The 15434-nt window shown below is 48.9% G+C and overlaps 2 protein-coding genes across 2 annotated transcripts; both read left to right on the forward strand.

The window, feature by feature from the left end:
• Positions 1–282: 282 nt before the first annotated feature.
• LOC121298109 (protein transport protein Sec61 subunit alpha-like 1) lies at positions 283–9565 on the forward strand. Its single transcript, XM_041224925.1, has 12 exons — positions 283–418; positions 1481–1548; positions 1987–2052; positions 4161–4239; positions 4505–4636; positions 4884–4993; positions 5173–5326; positions 5626–5786; positions 6097–6294; positions 6876–7067; positions 7616–7692; positions 8210–9565. Exons 1-12 carry the CDS (start codon positions 412–414, stop codon positions 8394–8396), a joined length of 1431 nt encoding a protein of 476 aa, XP_041080859.1. The 5' UTR covers positions 283–411; the 3' UTR covers positions 8397–9565.
• A 466-nt stretch (positions 9566–10031) lies between these two features.
• Positions 10032–15066, forward strand: LOC121298117 (mitochondrial intermembrane space import and assembly protein 40-A-like). The gene is made up of 3 exons (XM_041224943.1): positions 10032–10296; positions 11222–11320; positions 12952–15066. Exons 1-3 carry the CDS (start codon positions 10275–10277, stop codon positions 13242–13244), a joined length of 414 nt encoding a protein of 137 aa, XP_041080877.1. The 5' UTR covers positions 10032–10274; the 3' UTR covers positions 13245–15066.
• The last annotated feature ends 368 nt before the right edge of the window (positions 15067–15434 follow it).

A 15434-nucleotide genomic window follows, 5' to 3' on the forward strand; every position in this document is an offset into this window, starting at 1 on the left:
TGTGTGGGGAGCTGCGATCGCCCGCTAGCCAATGGGACGCGCCGCTGCGGGTTGTGTGGGGAGCTGCGATCGCCCGCTAGCCAATGGGACGCGCCGCTGCGGGTTGTGTGGGGAGCTGCGATCGCCCGCTAGCCAATGGGACGCGCCGCTGCGGGTTGTGTGGGGAGCTGCGATCGCCCGCTAGCCAATGGGACGCGCCGCTGCGGGTTGTGTGGGGAGCTGCGATCGCCCGCTAGCCAATGGGACGCGCTGACGCGGTGCGGGCTCTGGATCGGTGACGTGTCCCAGGCAAAGCTCTTTTCTGTGCGGCGTGTGTGGAGAGCAGTGATCCGCCCGGACCAGGGGAGACGAGAAGCAGTTTCATTTCACTAACTGGGACCAGCAAGACACCCGTATTGGGCAGGAAGCAGCATGGGGAGTAAGTACCCAGCCTCCTGAAACATAACCGCGTTTTTAATCCCGGGGGATGGGATGAAATGTCATTTTGAATGAGGTCTGAACCCGTTTTGTGGAGGCCATCTTAATACTGCTGCTTCCGAACTGTGTGCAATGAGTTTTGTTTTTAAAATATAATTGATCTCCTCGTTATAGCTGCGGCTGTTTCTTTCTTTCTTTTGAATGCTGCAGTTTGTTAATCATTTTCTCTTGCTATCATGAGTAATTGCCGGTGTCAAAGGGCAGCGTTCAGATCGCTTGTCATTGTGAGTCGAGGGCACGTCTACAGGCGCAGTAATAATGCCCAGTTCAGGTACAGTTTTATTGTTGTCGTTGCTTGAACACTTCCCCATAGCGCAATGTGTGTGTTGGAAACTGAGACGGGTAATATGCGTCGCTGCAGCCTCGCCTCGTACCCAAGCCAGCGCCCTGTCATTTGCAGAGCTCGCAGTGTGTTTCTTTGTTATTCACTCGCATGTCGAGAGTTATTAACCGTGTCCCTGCGGTGCTGTCTGATTTTCTATTGACGGGCTGCTGCGGCTGTCCTCTCAGTGATGACGATGCACTGCCGTTAGTTACAGCAGGGCGCTCGCACTGGTGATTTCATTGCAGCTTTGCGTGACTCGGTGCGATTTTAATCTTTCGGGTTTCTAAACCGCCCGACGTGCAGGTTTCCCTTTTCAAATTATAACTCCTATTGCTATGACGTATGGAAAGCATTTCTCCCGAACGCCGGCGAGCGCAAACGTTCCTGTTTTATTTATGGACTCTTTGCTAATTAGAAGCGCGGTTCAGTGTATGATTGTAATGTTCCGGATCTTGTTTCAGGAAAGCGCGCCCGTTCCTCGATCGATACTGTATAATAATGCCTGTACTGTAATGCATTGCTGAGAGTGTTGCTGTGGCCATATTAGCGAATGCCACGTCTGCTCTGCCTAGCTCTCTCTCTCTCTCTCTCTCTCTCTCTGTCTCTGTGTTTGAAGTGATGATGGATTGCCAGCTTTTACACGTTTTGTAACGACGCTTTCATTTGTTTTGTTTTCAGTTAAATTTTTGGAAGTAATCAAGCCCTTCTGTGCTGTTTTGCCGGAAATCCAAAAGCCGGAAAGGAAGGTATGCAACTTCTTTACTGTACACGTTTGCATGACGAGTCCTGCTTGACTGCTGCAACCTGTCGCCTGCATGACGGTCTAGGGGTGTGATTGGCTGCTTTATTTACATGCACAGCAGTGATACGCATGTATGCTCAAGTTGAATTCAGCACTGCACCCACAGGATGCAGTTTATATGGGTGGCAAGAAGATTCCCATTGCACAGCAGTTTCAGCTGTTCCTGGTTTTACTACCAGCGTGATGCGCTGCAGTGTGTTTATAACCTGTCTTTTCAAGTCTAGTTGTCTCAGTTAAAAGCAGTCTGTGTGTTGCATTCTGGATCTGCTCTTGTTTTCCTGTATCCTCACTTTCCTCTCTTATTCATGTAAATATATCAGTTTGTACCAAACTCATTCCTTTCACATGAATAATCCGCTGTGTGTTTGTTTTTAAACTTTAGATTCAATTCAGGGAGAAGGTGCTATGGACGGCCATCACCCTTTTCATCTTCTTGGTGTGCTGCCAGGTAAGACAAAAATTAATATAGTGTACAGGGAGAGCACACTGACCATCACAAAGCACAGTGTAAAGGGAGAGCACACTGACCATCACAAAGCACAGTGTACAGGGAGAGCACATCACAAAGCACAGTGTACAGGGAGAGCACACTGACCATCACAAAGCACAGCGTACAGGGAGAGCACACTGACCATCACAAAGCACAGCGTACAGGGAGAGCACACTGACCATCACAAAGCACAGTGTAAAGGGAGAGCACACTGACCATCACAAAGCACAGTGTACAGGGAGAGCACATCACAAAGCACAGTGTACAGGGAGAGCACACTGACCATCACAAAGCACAGCGTACAGGGAGAGCACACTGACCATCACAAAGCACAGCGTACAGGGAGAGCACACTGACCATCACAAAGCACAGTGTACAGGGAGAGCACACTGACCATCACAAAGCACAGTGTACAGGGAGAGCACACTCCATCACAAAGCACAGTGTACAGGGAGAGCACACTGACCATCACAAAGCACAGTGTACAGGGAGAGCACACTGACCATCACAAAGCACAGACGTACAGGGAGAGCACACTGACCATCACAAAGCACAGCGTACAGGGAGAGCACACTGACCATCACAAAGCACAGCGTACAGGGAGAGCACACTGACCATCACAAAGCACAGCGTACAGGGAGAGCACACTGACCATCACAAAGCACAGCGTACAGGGAGAGCACACTGACCATCACAAAGCACAGTGTAAAGGGAGAGCACACTGACCATCACAAAGCACAGTGTAAAGGGAGAGCACACTGACCATCACAAAGCACAGTGTACAGGGAGAGCACATCACAAAGCACAGCGTACAGGGAGAGCACACTGACCATCACAAAGCACAGTGTAAAGGGAGAGCACACTGACCATCACAAAGCACAGTGTACAGGGAGAGCACATCACAAAGCACAGCGTACAGGGAGAGCACACTGACCATCACAAAGCACAGCGTACAGGGAGAGCACACTGACCATCACAAAGCACAGTGTACAGGGAGAGCACACTGACCATCACAAAGCACAGTGTACAGGGAGAGCACACTGACCATCACAAAGCACAGTGTACAGGGAGAGCACATCACAAAGCACAGCGTACAGGGAGAGCACACTGACCATCACAAAGCACAGCGTACAGGGAGAGCACACTGACCATCACAAAGCACAGTGTACAGGGAGAGCACACTGACCATCACAAAGCACAGCGTACAGGGAGAGCACACTGACCATCACAAAGCACAGTGTACAGGGAGAGCACACTGACCATCACAAAGCACAGTGTACAGGGAGAGCACACTGACCATCACAAAGCACAGTGTACAGGGAGAGCACACTGACCATCACAAAGCACAGTGTACAGGGAGAGCACATCACAAAGCACAGCGTACAGGGAGAGCACACTGACCATCACAAAGCACAGTGTAAAGGGAGAGCACACTGACCATCACAAAGCACAGTGTACAGGGAGAGCACATCACAAAGCACAGCGTACAGGGAGAGCACACTGACCATCACAAAGCACAGTGTACAGGGAGAGCACACTGACCATCACAAAGCACAGTGTACAGGGAGAGCACATCACAAAGCACAGTGTACAGGGAGAGCACACTGACCATCACAAAGCACAGTGTACAGGGAGAGCACATCACAAAGCACAGCGTACAGGGAGAGCACACTGACCATCACAAAGCACAGTGTACAGGGAGAGCACATCACAAAGCACAGTGTACAGGGAGAGCACATCACAAAGCACAGTGTACAGGGAGAGCACACTGACCATCACAAAGCACAGTGTACAGGGAGAGCACATCACAAAGCACAGTGTACAGGGAGAGCACACTGACACACTCCAGCACTACAGGCTGAGTTAAAGCCCTTTTAATATTTATATTTGATTGTCTGACATTGGAGAGATGAGAATGAGTGTCCTACCTGACAGTGCTCGTTCGTTTCATTATCGGACCCCACCTGAGAGCGCTCGTTCGTTTCATTATCGGACCCCACCTGAGAGCGCTCGTTCGTTTCATTATCGGACCCCACCTGAGAGCGCTCGTTCGTTTCTTTTCCCAGATTCCTCTCTTTGGAATCATGTCCTCGGACTCGGCAGATCCCTTCTATTGGATGAGAGTGATCCTCGCTTCAAACAGAGGTAACAAGGTTATTGGAATGTATTCAAGACCCTGACAGTGTTGTGATGTTACAGCTGCCTAACATTTCTCTGAACGGGACTTTTCTGTATCAAATGGAAATTACATTGCATTCAGATTGTTTGTACTGTTTTAATAGTTGTTCAAGCGCATGCTTTCTTTATCATGTGGATATTCTCGAAACCCCTGTTGAATTTTGTTCTAATCAGACTAGTTGGCATGGTCGGGCGCTCCTCAGAAGTTGATGGCATCCCTTTCTCCCTGCAGGTACTCTGATGGAGCTGGGTATCTCCCCCATCGTCACCTCTGGTCTCATCATGCAGCTCCTCGCCGGTGCTAAAATCATCGAAGTGGGCGACACACCCAAAGACAGAGCGCTTTTCAACGGGGCTCAGAAATGTAAGCAGACCATCCGACAGCATCACCTGTTTACAGAGCTTGTGATCTAAAGCAGTCGAATGGATTGAACCCTGCCATTGCAGAGTTTGTAGGAGACCCGTGCGCGCTCTGTGTGATCACTGAAAGCCGATGCCTGTAGTGCATGTATTTCGTGGTGGTGTTTTTTTTTTTAAGTGCTTGTCCGGGGGGGGGCGGGGGTGGCGCGCGGTTGTAATGCCCGTTGCTCACTCCATGTTTGCCCCCTCAGTGTTTGGAATGATCATCACGATCGGCCAGGCCATTGTTTATGTGATGACTGGGATGTACGGAGACCCCTCTGAAATGGGAGCTGGAATCTGCTTGCTTATCATCATTCAGGTAAGAGTGTGAGGGTTCAGAACACTAGATCAGCACTGGAACACGAAGCTTCTAAGAGCATCAGACAAGCAGGGGCGAGAGCGCAGGACTCTGCGAGCTGTGCTTCGTGGCTCTGCTGTCTGATAATGCAGCTGTGTTTGCACTGGTGATTAACAGGCTTGTTTTGATTGCGTTTCCAGCTGTTTGTTGCCGGTCTGATTGTCCTCCTGCTGGATGAGCTGCTGCAGAAGGGATATGGCCTGGGCTCTGGGATCTCTCTCTTCATCGCCACCAACATCTGCGAGACCATTGTGTGGAAAGCCTTCAGCCCCACGACTGTGAACACTGGCCGAGGTGTGTCCCCTGGTGAATCGCAGGCCAGGGCTGGGGAGTTGCTGGCGCCACTGGCCTGGTAGAAACAGGGTGCTGGTTTGGAACAGGCATTGACAGCAGTGGCATGGTAGAACGTGTCTAGGGCACCGATGGCTTGGCAGTTTGACCCGTTGCAGGTTTTAATAGCAGCTTGATTAGCCCCAGTGTGTGTAGGTAACAAGCTCTGGTGTGTCTTTGACACGCGGTAAAGCCAGGAATGGCTGAAACAGCTGTGAATGAGTGCATCGGAGGCGTAACAGTGTTTGTGTTCTTCCCTTCAGGTACGGAGTTTGAAGGAGCCATCATCGCACTCTTCCACCTGCTGGCCACGCGTACAGACAAGGTGCGCGCGCTGCGGGAGGCGTTCTACCGGCAGAACCTGCCCAACCTGCTCAACCTGATCGCCACCGTGTTCGTCTTCGCTGTGGTCATATACTTCCAGGTGAGGGGCCTGCAGGCTCTGAGAGAGCGCCCAGTGCTTTCCAATGTGCACTCTTCACCGGAGAACCTCGGGTTGTCCAGGATTGGTGCGGATCGCTGTGTCTTCAGGTTTTTAAGCAATTCTGATTTTATGCAGGAATCGTCACCTATAGCACAAAACCTGTACCGATACACAATGTCTTAATAACAAAGAAATAGTAAATGTTACACCTTTTTCATGAACTATTTTTCCATGTACATAGTGCACAGTCTGCTGTGCAATATTGTTCCCATCCCTGTTTCAGTGTGGTTTCCTCTGTGTCTTTGCTCAGGGTTTCAGAGTGGACCTGCCCATCAAGTCTGCCCGCTATCGTGGCCAGTACAACACCTACCCCATCAAGCTGTTCTACACCTCCAACATCCCCATCATCCTGCAGTCCGCCCTCGTCTCCAATCTCTACGTCATCTCACAGATGCTGTCTACGCGCTTCAGCGGGAACTTCCTGGTCAACCTGCTGGGGACCTGGTCGGTAAGTGAGCGCTTTGCCAACAGCAGGGATGGGAATCGCACTCCCGCTGCACAGCGCTGTGATCCACTCCTGGTTTCACTCGGGGGTTTAAGATGACACGCCTGGGCTTGTTACCTGTGCTCAGTCAGTTCCTTTCCACATCAGGACCTTGTTCCTTTGGGGTCCATTTTTCAATGTAGTCATTGAAGACCTGGGTTCAATGAAACTGCTGGAGTGGGAGGAGGAGATCAGAACAAGGTCTTGGAACAGATTGAAAGAGCAACAAACGAGTGCTACTGTTCTAGGGAGAGAACTTCTCAAACTAAATAAACCCACCAGCTCTACCTGTGTTTATTCAGTAAATATAACACTGGAGCCAATGTGAAACGACTGTGAACAACCATTCATTCACGGAAGACTTCATGAAAAAAATGTTGATGCATCTAAGAATTTGGCATTTTCGAATAGATTTAAACTAAAGCCAGTAAGTCTGTGTCTTGGTAATAGATCTAGGTATGTAGATGCAGAGCTGTAGCTGTGGAGTGGTTGGCTGCAGGTGTTTGTATTTGACTCTGAGGTGCTGTTCTGCTTCCCCTGTGCAGGACACCTCAACGGGCGGTCCGGCGCGTGCCTACCCCGTTGCCGGGCTGTGTTACTACCTCTCTCCCCCGGAGTCCTTCGGCTCAGTGCTGGAAGACCCGGTTCATACGCTCGTCTACATCGTCTTCATGCTGGGCTCCTGCGCTTTCTTCTCCAAGACGTGGATTGAAGTCTCAGGCTCTTCTGCTAAGGATGTAAGTTCTGTTCCCCTGTCCTGTTATAAAAGCTGTTGGGTCACCTGCGCAGCGGCATGCAAGCCTGTGTACAAACTATATCTATATGAACTTCACTGGTAATTCACACTTTGCTTTGAGCTCCATTATAATGTGGACAACAAGTATATCATGAGGGATTTAGGTTGATTCATGTTAGTCTTAAATAGGCTAGTCTGTTACAGGTGCGACCTTGCACCTAGTGTGGCTAGACTGCTTGCTTTTAAGCTAGGGGAGTAAGTTCATCTAACTCGTGAATGAATGAATCCTCCCCCTGAGTGTGGTTGCAGCCCCACTGTAGCAGGAGAGACGAGTCTGCGTTGTGCTTGTGGGTGAAATGGGGTTTAATACTGCTGACACTGTTAGCAAATGAGTGGGACACTTCAATTCTACACCTAACCTCCTGTAGAGAAGATGTGGTTATTGGATAACAGCTTTGAAAGGAATTGAAGGGGGCTGTATTAGATGCAGAGGCGTGTCTAGTGAAGGACTCGGTTGAATGTGTTTTCCGGTTTGTTATTTTATTGCAGGTTGCAAAGCAGCTTAAAGAACAGCAGATGGTGATGAGAGGCCATAGAGAAACCTCCATGGTGCATGAATTGAACAGGTAAGAGGCGGAGCTTCATGGTAACACACCTGGAGGTGCATCAAGGCTGCTTGCAAGTGTGTCTTCAATCACCAAAGACCCTGATAGGAGCGTCTAGTCAAAATGTGCCATCGAATTAAACAGTAAAAATAAGTTTTTATCCCTCGAGTGTTTAGTAGTTAATGGTGAAATGTCATTTTCAAGTGAACGCTGGACAAGACATTTTTAGTGTGGTACAGATTAAAATCAGAAATATAAAAGCAACTTCATAATTTCAGTGACGATTGTCTCAACCACAAGTAGATGTCGGTTTTAAAGACCTCGAGCGAGCCTTCCGGTCGACGAGGTCTTTGTGGTGGAGCGGGTGCAGTTTGTTTGTGTGTCCAGTCCAGCACTGCCAGTGCTCATCTGTTACGGATTTCAGTCAGTACTCTGAACAGGGTCAGGTCTCGTTCGGATCAGCAGGACGGCACTGTAATTATTCTCGTAGTTCCTGTAAGAGGATAACGTTGTGTGTGTGTGCCGCTCCCTCTCACAGGTACATCCCCACAGCAGCTGCGTTTGGGGGGCTGTGTATCGGCGGGCTGTCGGTCATGGCTGATTTCCTGGGTGCGATTGGATCAGGGACGGGAATCCTGCTGGCCGTCACGATCATCTACCAGTATTTTGAAATATTCGTCAAGGAACAGAGTGAAGTTGGAAGCATGGGAGCCCTCCTTTTCTAACCACAACAGAGCGACAAGTTGATCCTGTACACTTTGCTTTCTTTCCTTTTTTTTTTTTTTTCAATTAATAAATATTTTCTTACATTATCAAAACGGGGAGAATGTTTTATTTCCCCCCCCTCGACTCTTATTGGGGTGGTGAAACAGGTGTACAGTGGCTGTTGCGATTTGTACTCCTAATGACACCCCTGCGTCCCAAGCCCTTGATGGGGGCAGGGGAAGCTGCATTTCAGTCCAGGTTTCCAGGTGTAGAAACAAGGAGCTTGGCTGCCCCTCTGGCAGGCTGAGCAGTTGTAGTTCTGATAGTTACTCCATGAACGTTTCTTCCCATGTTGAGAGGTGTTGATACTGCATGCCATATTGGCTTTTCTCTACTTTCAGCTTCTTGTATTTGTGGTTCTTTGTTTTTTTTTTCTTACTCCACAGTTCTGGTTGAAAGCACAGGTCTCAACTCTCACAGTATCACGAGTCGCTTCTCCCTAGCGTCCCGCTGACCTGACTGTTCGAGCGCGCAGGCATGCGGTTAAATGTTCACGTGCTGGATCTTTACGAAATGGGGGCTTCTGCAGTCCTTGGCAAGGTTTTCTGTTTGTAAAGACATTTGAAAAGCATGCTGGCATAGTGTTTGATAGGAACGGTAATCCTCCTGTCTGTTCACCAGTGTGCCTGCATTCTGAATGCAGTTAAACCATTTCACAGACACTAGATCAGAGTCCACCAACACTCATTCAGGTAATGTGTTTGAATGATATTCCTTTTGTGTATACACTATACGTGTTGCCCAAGGGTAATTGGCACACACACAATTGTATATACACCCTGTTATCTGAATATATATTTTCTTTTAGTGAAATTTTAATGCAGTTTAGAATTGTCTGTGTTTGTATCAAATCAACACTGCTGCTAAACACATAGCAGGAGCTCCCAGGCACGCTGGAAGCATGGGGTTGTGGTGGCTGATTGCGGGCCACGGGCCACGGTTTTGTTTTTGTTATTGCTTTTTGCTGGACGGCTCGTGGGTTTCTGTATAGCAGTGTACATGCCACTCCATGCATCCCTGCTCAGTGTGAAAGAAGGGCTTTATACATTTCAAACTGCAGCAGTCTCAACATCAACAACATGCATTCTGTGCAAATAAAGAATATTCTCAATAAAACTAAAAGACCAAAGCCAGCCCGCTGTGTGGTTTCTTTTCTTATTGTGTGTTTGAGTGTGGTGCTGTAATGCTTCCAGCACACACACTGCCATGGCTGAACATCTGTTTGAAGGTAAAGCAACATGTTTCCTTCGTTTGGCACAGCTATGGGGCTCTAAAGAATAGCAAGCCCAAAGCCGGCACAGCCCATCAGCATGGTGCTCTTGCAGGAAACAACAAAGAAATACATTATATAGGTTTGTGTGTGTGTGTGTTGGTTTGGGGGATTAAAATAAACTCGCTATTGATATGCAATAGCACACACAGTCTATAATGGGCTTGTGTGTTGTGGTGTCTCTTAGAATTGCTGCTGTAACCTTTCTTAATTTGCCAAGGTTAAAATAACAGTACAGGCTACCCGCCATCTTAGTGGTGCCTCAGTTATATAATGCATGTACAGTTTGGATTAAATGCACAGAGTGCTTCTCCGAAGTGTAAAATGCTTTGATTAGAGGTACTCATTTATCCTGGCTCAGCACGGCATTGAAATAAATTACAGGCGCAATCTCGAAGCGCGGTGACGTCGCGGAGGCAGTCCGGGGTGAGGGGGTAGAGGTCGCGGCGTGGCTCCTCGTTGCTGCCGGCGGTTTGCTCTGGTGTGATTCTGCCCTGAGATACAGCTCGGGAGAGTCGGGGGGAAACGTCGATTTAAATAAGGATAAAACGGCAAAAAAACAGCAGCCATGTCTTACTGTAAACAGCAGGGTAAGAGTTGTTATTGTGTACGACGCGTCTTGCACCCTGGGTGCCCCGCAGCACCGAGCAGTGCTGTGACCGTCCCCGCTGTGTAATGCTGCTCCTTGCTTTCTGCCGGTGTTTACTGACTACCGTGTGAATGAATAGGGCACTCTCTGTGAGGGGAGAGGACGCTGCTGTCCTCGGTCACGGGGAGTAGATTATTTCCACGGTCCGTACTCGGGTGCAAGTTGTGCGCACAGTGTGTCTGTACCCCGCGAAGCTTGGTACCAGCCGTACAGTGACTGAGCGTTCATAATTATTATCCTCATCAATTTAGAATTGGAAAGAATGCGTTTAAAGTAATAACCAGGAGCTGGCTCACTTGGCCGTTATGACTTATGAAAACACAATTTTGCGACCGTCTCATAAATATTAAACTTGCTGTGTTTTATTACTTCAAATATATTATTATTCTCAAGAACGTGACAGGGGCTGTGTTTGTAACAATAGGATACACTCACCTTGGGGAGAAAGTGAATCTAGAGGTATTTTCTTCAATAAATGTAATCATTTACACACGCCTGTCTAAAGATAGGCATTCCAGCATTGAGGCACTATAGCCAGACAGAGGGACTCACCATGTATGTATATATGATCTATTCCATTATTGTCCACTAGGTGGCGTCACTTGACTGTGATACTGTAAGCTTGGAAAAGATACTGCATGTAAGAGACCAGTTTGCCACACACACACTGAGCTGGTTGGTTTGCTGGGTGCCATTCGACAAGGACAGACTTTCATTTGAACTGAAACAGGGCCCAGAAAACCACCCAGAACTAAGAGAACACAACCGAGAGCAGCGGACACACAGTGAGCAGTGATGCGGGTGTGGGTGTGTCCAGCTGGTGCCTCATCCAGTACATCCCGTTGTGTTTCTTCTCTTGATTCTAGGGAAAGACAAGATTATTTTTGTGACCAAAGAGGACCACGAAACACCGAGCAGCGCGGAGCTGGTAGCGGAGGATCCAAACGACCCCTACGAGGACCAAGGTGAGCGACCAGTGAGGTCAGCAAGCGAGGGCTCTGTCAAGAGTGAGGTCATCAAGCGAGGGCTCTGTCAAGAGTGAGGTCATCAAGTGAGGGCTCTATTCAACAGTGAGGTCATCAAGCGAGGGCTCTGTCAAGAGTGAGGTCATCAAGCGAGGGCTCTATTCAACAGTGAGGTCAGCAAGCGAGGGCTCTGTCAAGAGTGAGGTCATCAAGTGAGGGCTCTTTCAACAGTGAGGTCAGCAAGCGAGGGCTCTGTCAAGAGTGAGGTCATCAAGTGAGGGCTCTTTCAACAGTGAGGTCAACAAGCGAGAGCTCTATTCAACAGTGAGGTCAGCAAGCGAGGGCTCTGTCAAGAGTGAGGTCATCAAGTGAGGGCTCTTTCAACAGTGAGGTCAGCAAGCGAGGGCTCTGTCAAGAGTGAGGTCATCAAGCGAGGGCTCTGTCAAGAGTGAGGTCATCAAGTGAGGGCTCTATTCAACAGTGAGGTCAGCAAGCGAGGGCTCTGTCAAGAGTGAGGTCATCAAGTGAGGGCTCTTTCAACAGTGAGGTCAGCAAGCGAGGGCTCTATTCAACAGTGAGGTCAGCAAGCGAGGGCTCTGTCAAGAGTGAGGTCATCAAGCGAGGGCTTTCAATAGTGAGGTCATCAAGCAAGGGCTCTGTGTGTCTGCGTTGACAGCACAGTGGTGTCTGCTCTTGTCCTCTTGTGTGTCTGCTCCTGTCCTCTTGTGTGTCTGCGTTGACAGCACAGTGGTGTCTGCTCCTGTCCTCTTGTGTGTTTGTGTTGACAGCACAGTGGTGTCTGCTCCTGTCCTCTTGTGTGTCTGCGTTGACAGCACAGTGGTGTCTGCTCCTGTCCTCCTGTTTGCTCAGACTTGCACTGGGGGTGAAACCCAGCTGGTTTGCTTCTTGGAGAATGTTCACGATTGCTAACAAAAATAAAAAAAAGTCCTTGCATCTGGCAGATGCTAGAGCAATATTGCATGTATGTGTTTAGAGTGAATGAATCCCACATGTTCTCCTGTTAGACTGCACACAGTGTCCAGGCAGAGGTCCAGTAGGTGTGCTGTCCTGGACACAGTCAGCTCTCCACACTTCCCTTCCTTACATATAAACTGCATCGGGTTACCTTCAAACCAATCACATTCAATTCTGCAGATCAGTGTAGCTGCAGACGTGACCTGACCATACCAGCAGCATGCTTCCAACTTTACATTTTCCCCTCTGCTGCTAAAACACGATGCAAGTTTTTGTGGTGGTTGATAGAACGCATGAAAGAGTGGAAAAGTCAAAGACATTTAGTCAGTAAGTACGTCTGTACTAATCTCTGAACTGTGTATCCCTACTGCACAATGTCCCCAAAGTCTCTGCTCGCCAGAAGCAGTGGTATTTTATAGCTCGCGCACAGGCCCGTAAGAATGCAATATGCACACAAGTGCCTTTTCAAGCACCGGTGGCTTCAATTAAAGTTTACTTCTTTAAAGTGAAACCCTCGCATCTTAAATACTAGGGGAAAGCTGTTAAGATACTGAGTCAAGTATACACAAGTGCGGCTTTTTAAATCTCGTGGTGAAAGCAGGAATGGATCAAACTGCTGTGCAGTGGATTGATTTGTTGTTGTTGTTGTTTTGAAGGACTCATCCTGCCCAGCGGAGAAGTGAACTGGAACTGCCCGTGCCTGGGCGGCATGGCGAGCGGGCCGTGTGGGGAGCAGTTCAAGGCTGCTTTCTCCTGCTTCCACTACAGCGAGGAGGAGGTGAAGGGCTCCGAGTGCATCGAGCAGTTTCGCACCATGCAGGACTGCATGCAGAGATATCCTGAGCTGTACCCCCAGGAGGAGGAGGAGGACAAACACAGCAATGTAGCAGAGGGGGAGGAGCAGCCCACACCCAGCCCCGCCCCTGACACGCCCCCCGCCTCCAGCTAGTGGACCCGCCCCCTGGCAGCGGCTGGAGAGAATGCCACGGAGAGCGGGCTCCAGATGGCAGTGCCTGTTGGAGGTCTGGATTTGACAAGTTCAGGGTGTATTTAAATATGTGCAGGGGATGGGAATGGGAATGAGACTCCTATTGCACAGCAGTTTCACCCATTCCAGGTTTTAATACATGCCCCAGTGTGTAGGTAACAAGCTCAGGTGTGTCCTATTCAATTCATGGTCAGACCAGTGCTGGATCAAACTGCTGTGCAGTGCGAGTCTTCTTTCCATCCCTGCATCATCTACTGTTCTAATTAGTAACTGCTGCTGTTTTAAATACAGGGTTAATACAGCAGACTGTGTGTGTGTGTGTGTGTGTGTGTGTGCTGCTGAAACCCAGTCCTGGCCTGTTTGTGGGTTTGGGTTCTGCTGGTCGAGACAATGCTCACAGACTTACCCTTCAAGAGTCGAAATTCCTTCTAAAAGCGATGCCTCAGTTAATTCCACTCTGCCACCAGCATGCTCTTAGTAATGAGAGTTTGTGTGTTAGAAGTAATAATAATTAGTTCGTTTAGGATACCCCTTTATCCAAGGCGACTTACATAGACTGGAGTGTGTGAACTATGCATCCACTGCAGAGTCACTTACAACAACATCTCACCAGAAAGACAGAGCACCAGGAGGTTCAGTCTGGCTGAGCTGGGATTCGAAGCGGGGACCTCCTAAGCTTTCTTATATACACGCAGAGTATCAAAACACTAAGGAGTGAATTCTGAGCTAGCACTGTTAGGAAACTAGACCAGATGATTGCTATGCAAAGCATGGTCCTGTTTAATGGTATTGCTCTCACCCCCACCGTGTTGTTTCTGTTGCTCTAGTTTAGTTTTGCAGTTCTTAAGGAGTCTTGCTCTACAGTGATCAGTACCCACTGTGACTGTTCCCCAGCCCAGACGCACAGAGAGGCTTCCACCTGTATCTCGAGGAGATGTGTGACCGTTCAGCATGCAGGAGCGTTTGCTCCTCTTCTTTGTTTTTGGTGATTGAAGCTGCTGCTGCTCCCACTAACATCCTGGAAGTATGTTTCAGTGTAGTTTGAAAGCAGGTTTGATCGTGCAGGAGTTAAAAGCCTTTCCTGATACAAGAGCCTTGATGTGTAGGGAGTGCAGTCCGCATCAGGGCAGCCTCTTTCCAATCCTAGTTTTAGGGCTGTATAAATCTTCAGTGTCATGTTTTTCATTTTGTTTGTAATCGATACTGTGGGGCAGGTTTACTAGGAAAGACAGTTGGAGAAGAGGCTTTTAATCGTTTCTAGATCTAAAACGTTTCCAGCTGCCTGGCGTTGAAGCAGAAGTTCAGTAAATCCATCCCTCACCAGCCGCCCACTTGCATCAGAATCCAGCTCCTCAGTGAAGTGCTCTGGAATGAGGCGCTTCTCCGTCGCTAACCCTGGGAAGCGTCTTTCAGCCCTGTGCATTTCTGTGTCTTTTTTTTTTTTTTGGTGTAAAAACGTTGCTGCCTTATGCAAACCAACATTGCCCTGAACCCCTTCCCCTGTGACTCTGTCCTGTTAAACCTGGTCGAACATGGCTTTCTGGAAAGCTCCTTCCTTGCAGACGCACTGCAGAAGAAACTCTATCTGAATTACGTGTTGTTGGTGCCCCTCTTCAATGCCTCTCTCTGCTTTCCTCCGTGGAGCGGTCTGTGCCATCGTGTGATTGTCTTTCACAAACTCTTCCCACAGCCTGCAGCTTCGCCTCGGAGCAATGCAGAGCAGAGCACCCAGTGTAGACTAATCGAGCTGAACGCTGTGTAAATTAAAGATCTTCTTACCTCATTGCAGCGGCTCTTGTGTTTTGTTTCTGTTTGCTCGAGTGGAGAAGCGTGCAGGCAGACAGACAGACAGCAGACAGGCAGGCACACACAGGCTTCTATTGTCTGTAATATGCATGCAGGCAGCAGAGGGTGCTGTCGTCATTCAAACATCGTGCTTTATAGCAGCGGTGTCCGATCCCGGCCCTGGAGAGCCGTGCCTCTCCAGGTTTAACAGGTAACGTGAGAGCATGAATCCCAGTGTGGGTGGCGGTTTAATTAGTTCAGTTAAGCGATTTAGAAAAGGGTTTGAAGAAAGAGCAGCAGTGGAAGGGTGAGCTTTGGCACCCCTGCTTCATACTCTTGCACATTCTGAGGAGCTGCAGCATCGAT

This window comes from Polyodon spathula, chromosome 23 (assembly GCF_017654505.1).
Source record: "Polyodon spathula isolate WHYD16114869_AA chromosome 23, ASM1765450v1, whole genome shotgun sequence".
NCBI classification, from domain to species: Eukaryota; Metazoa; Chordata; class Actinopteri; order Acipenseriformes; family Polyodontidae; genus Polyodon; species Polyodon spathula.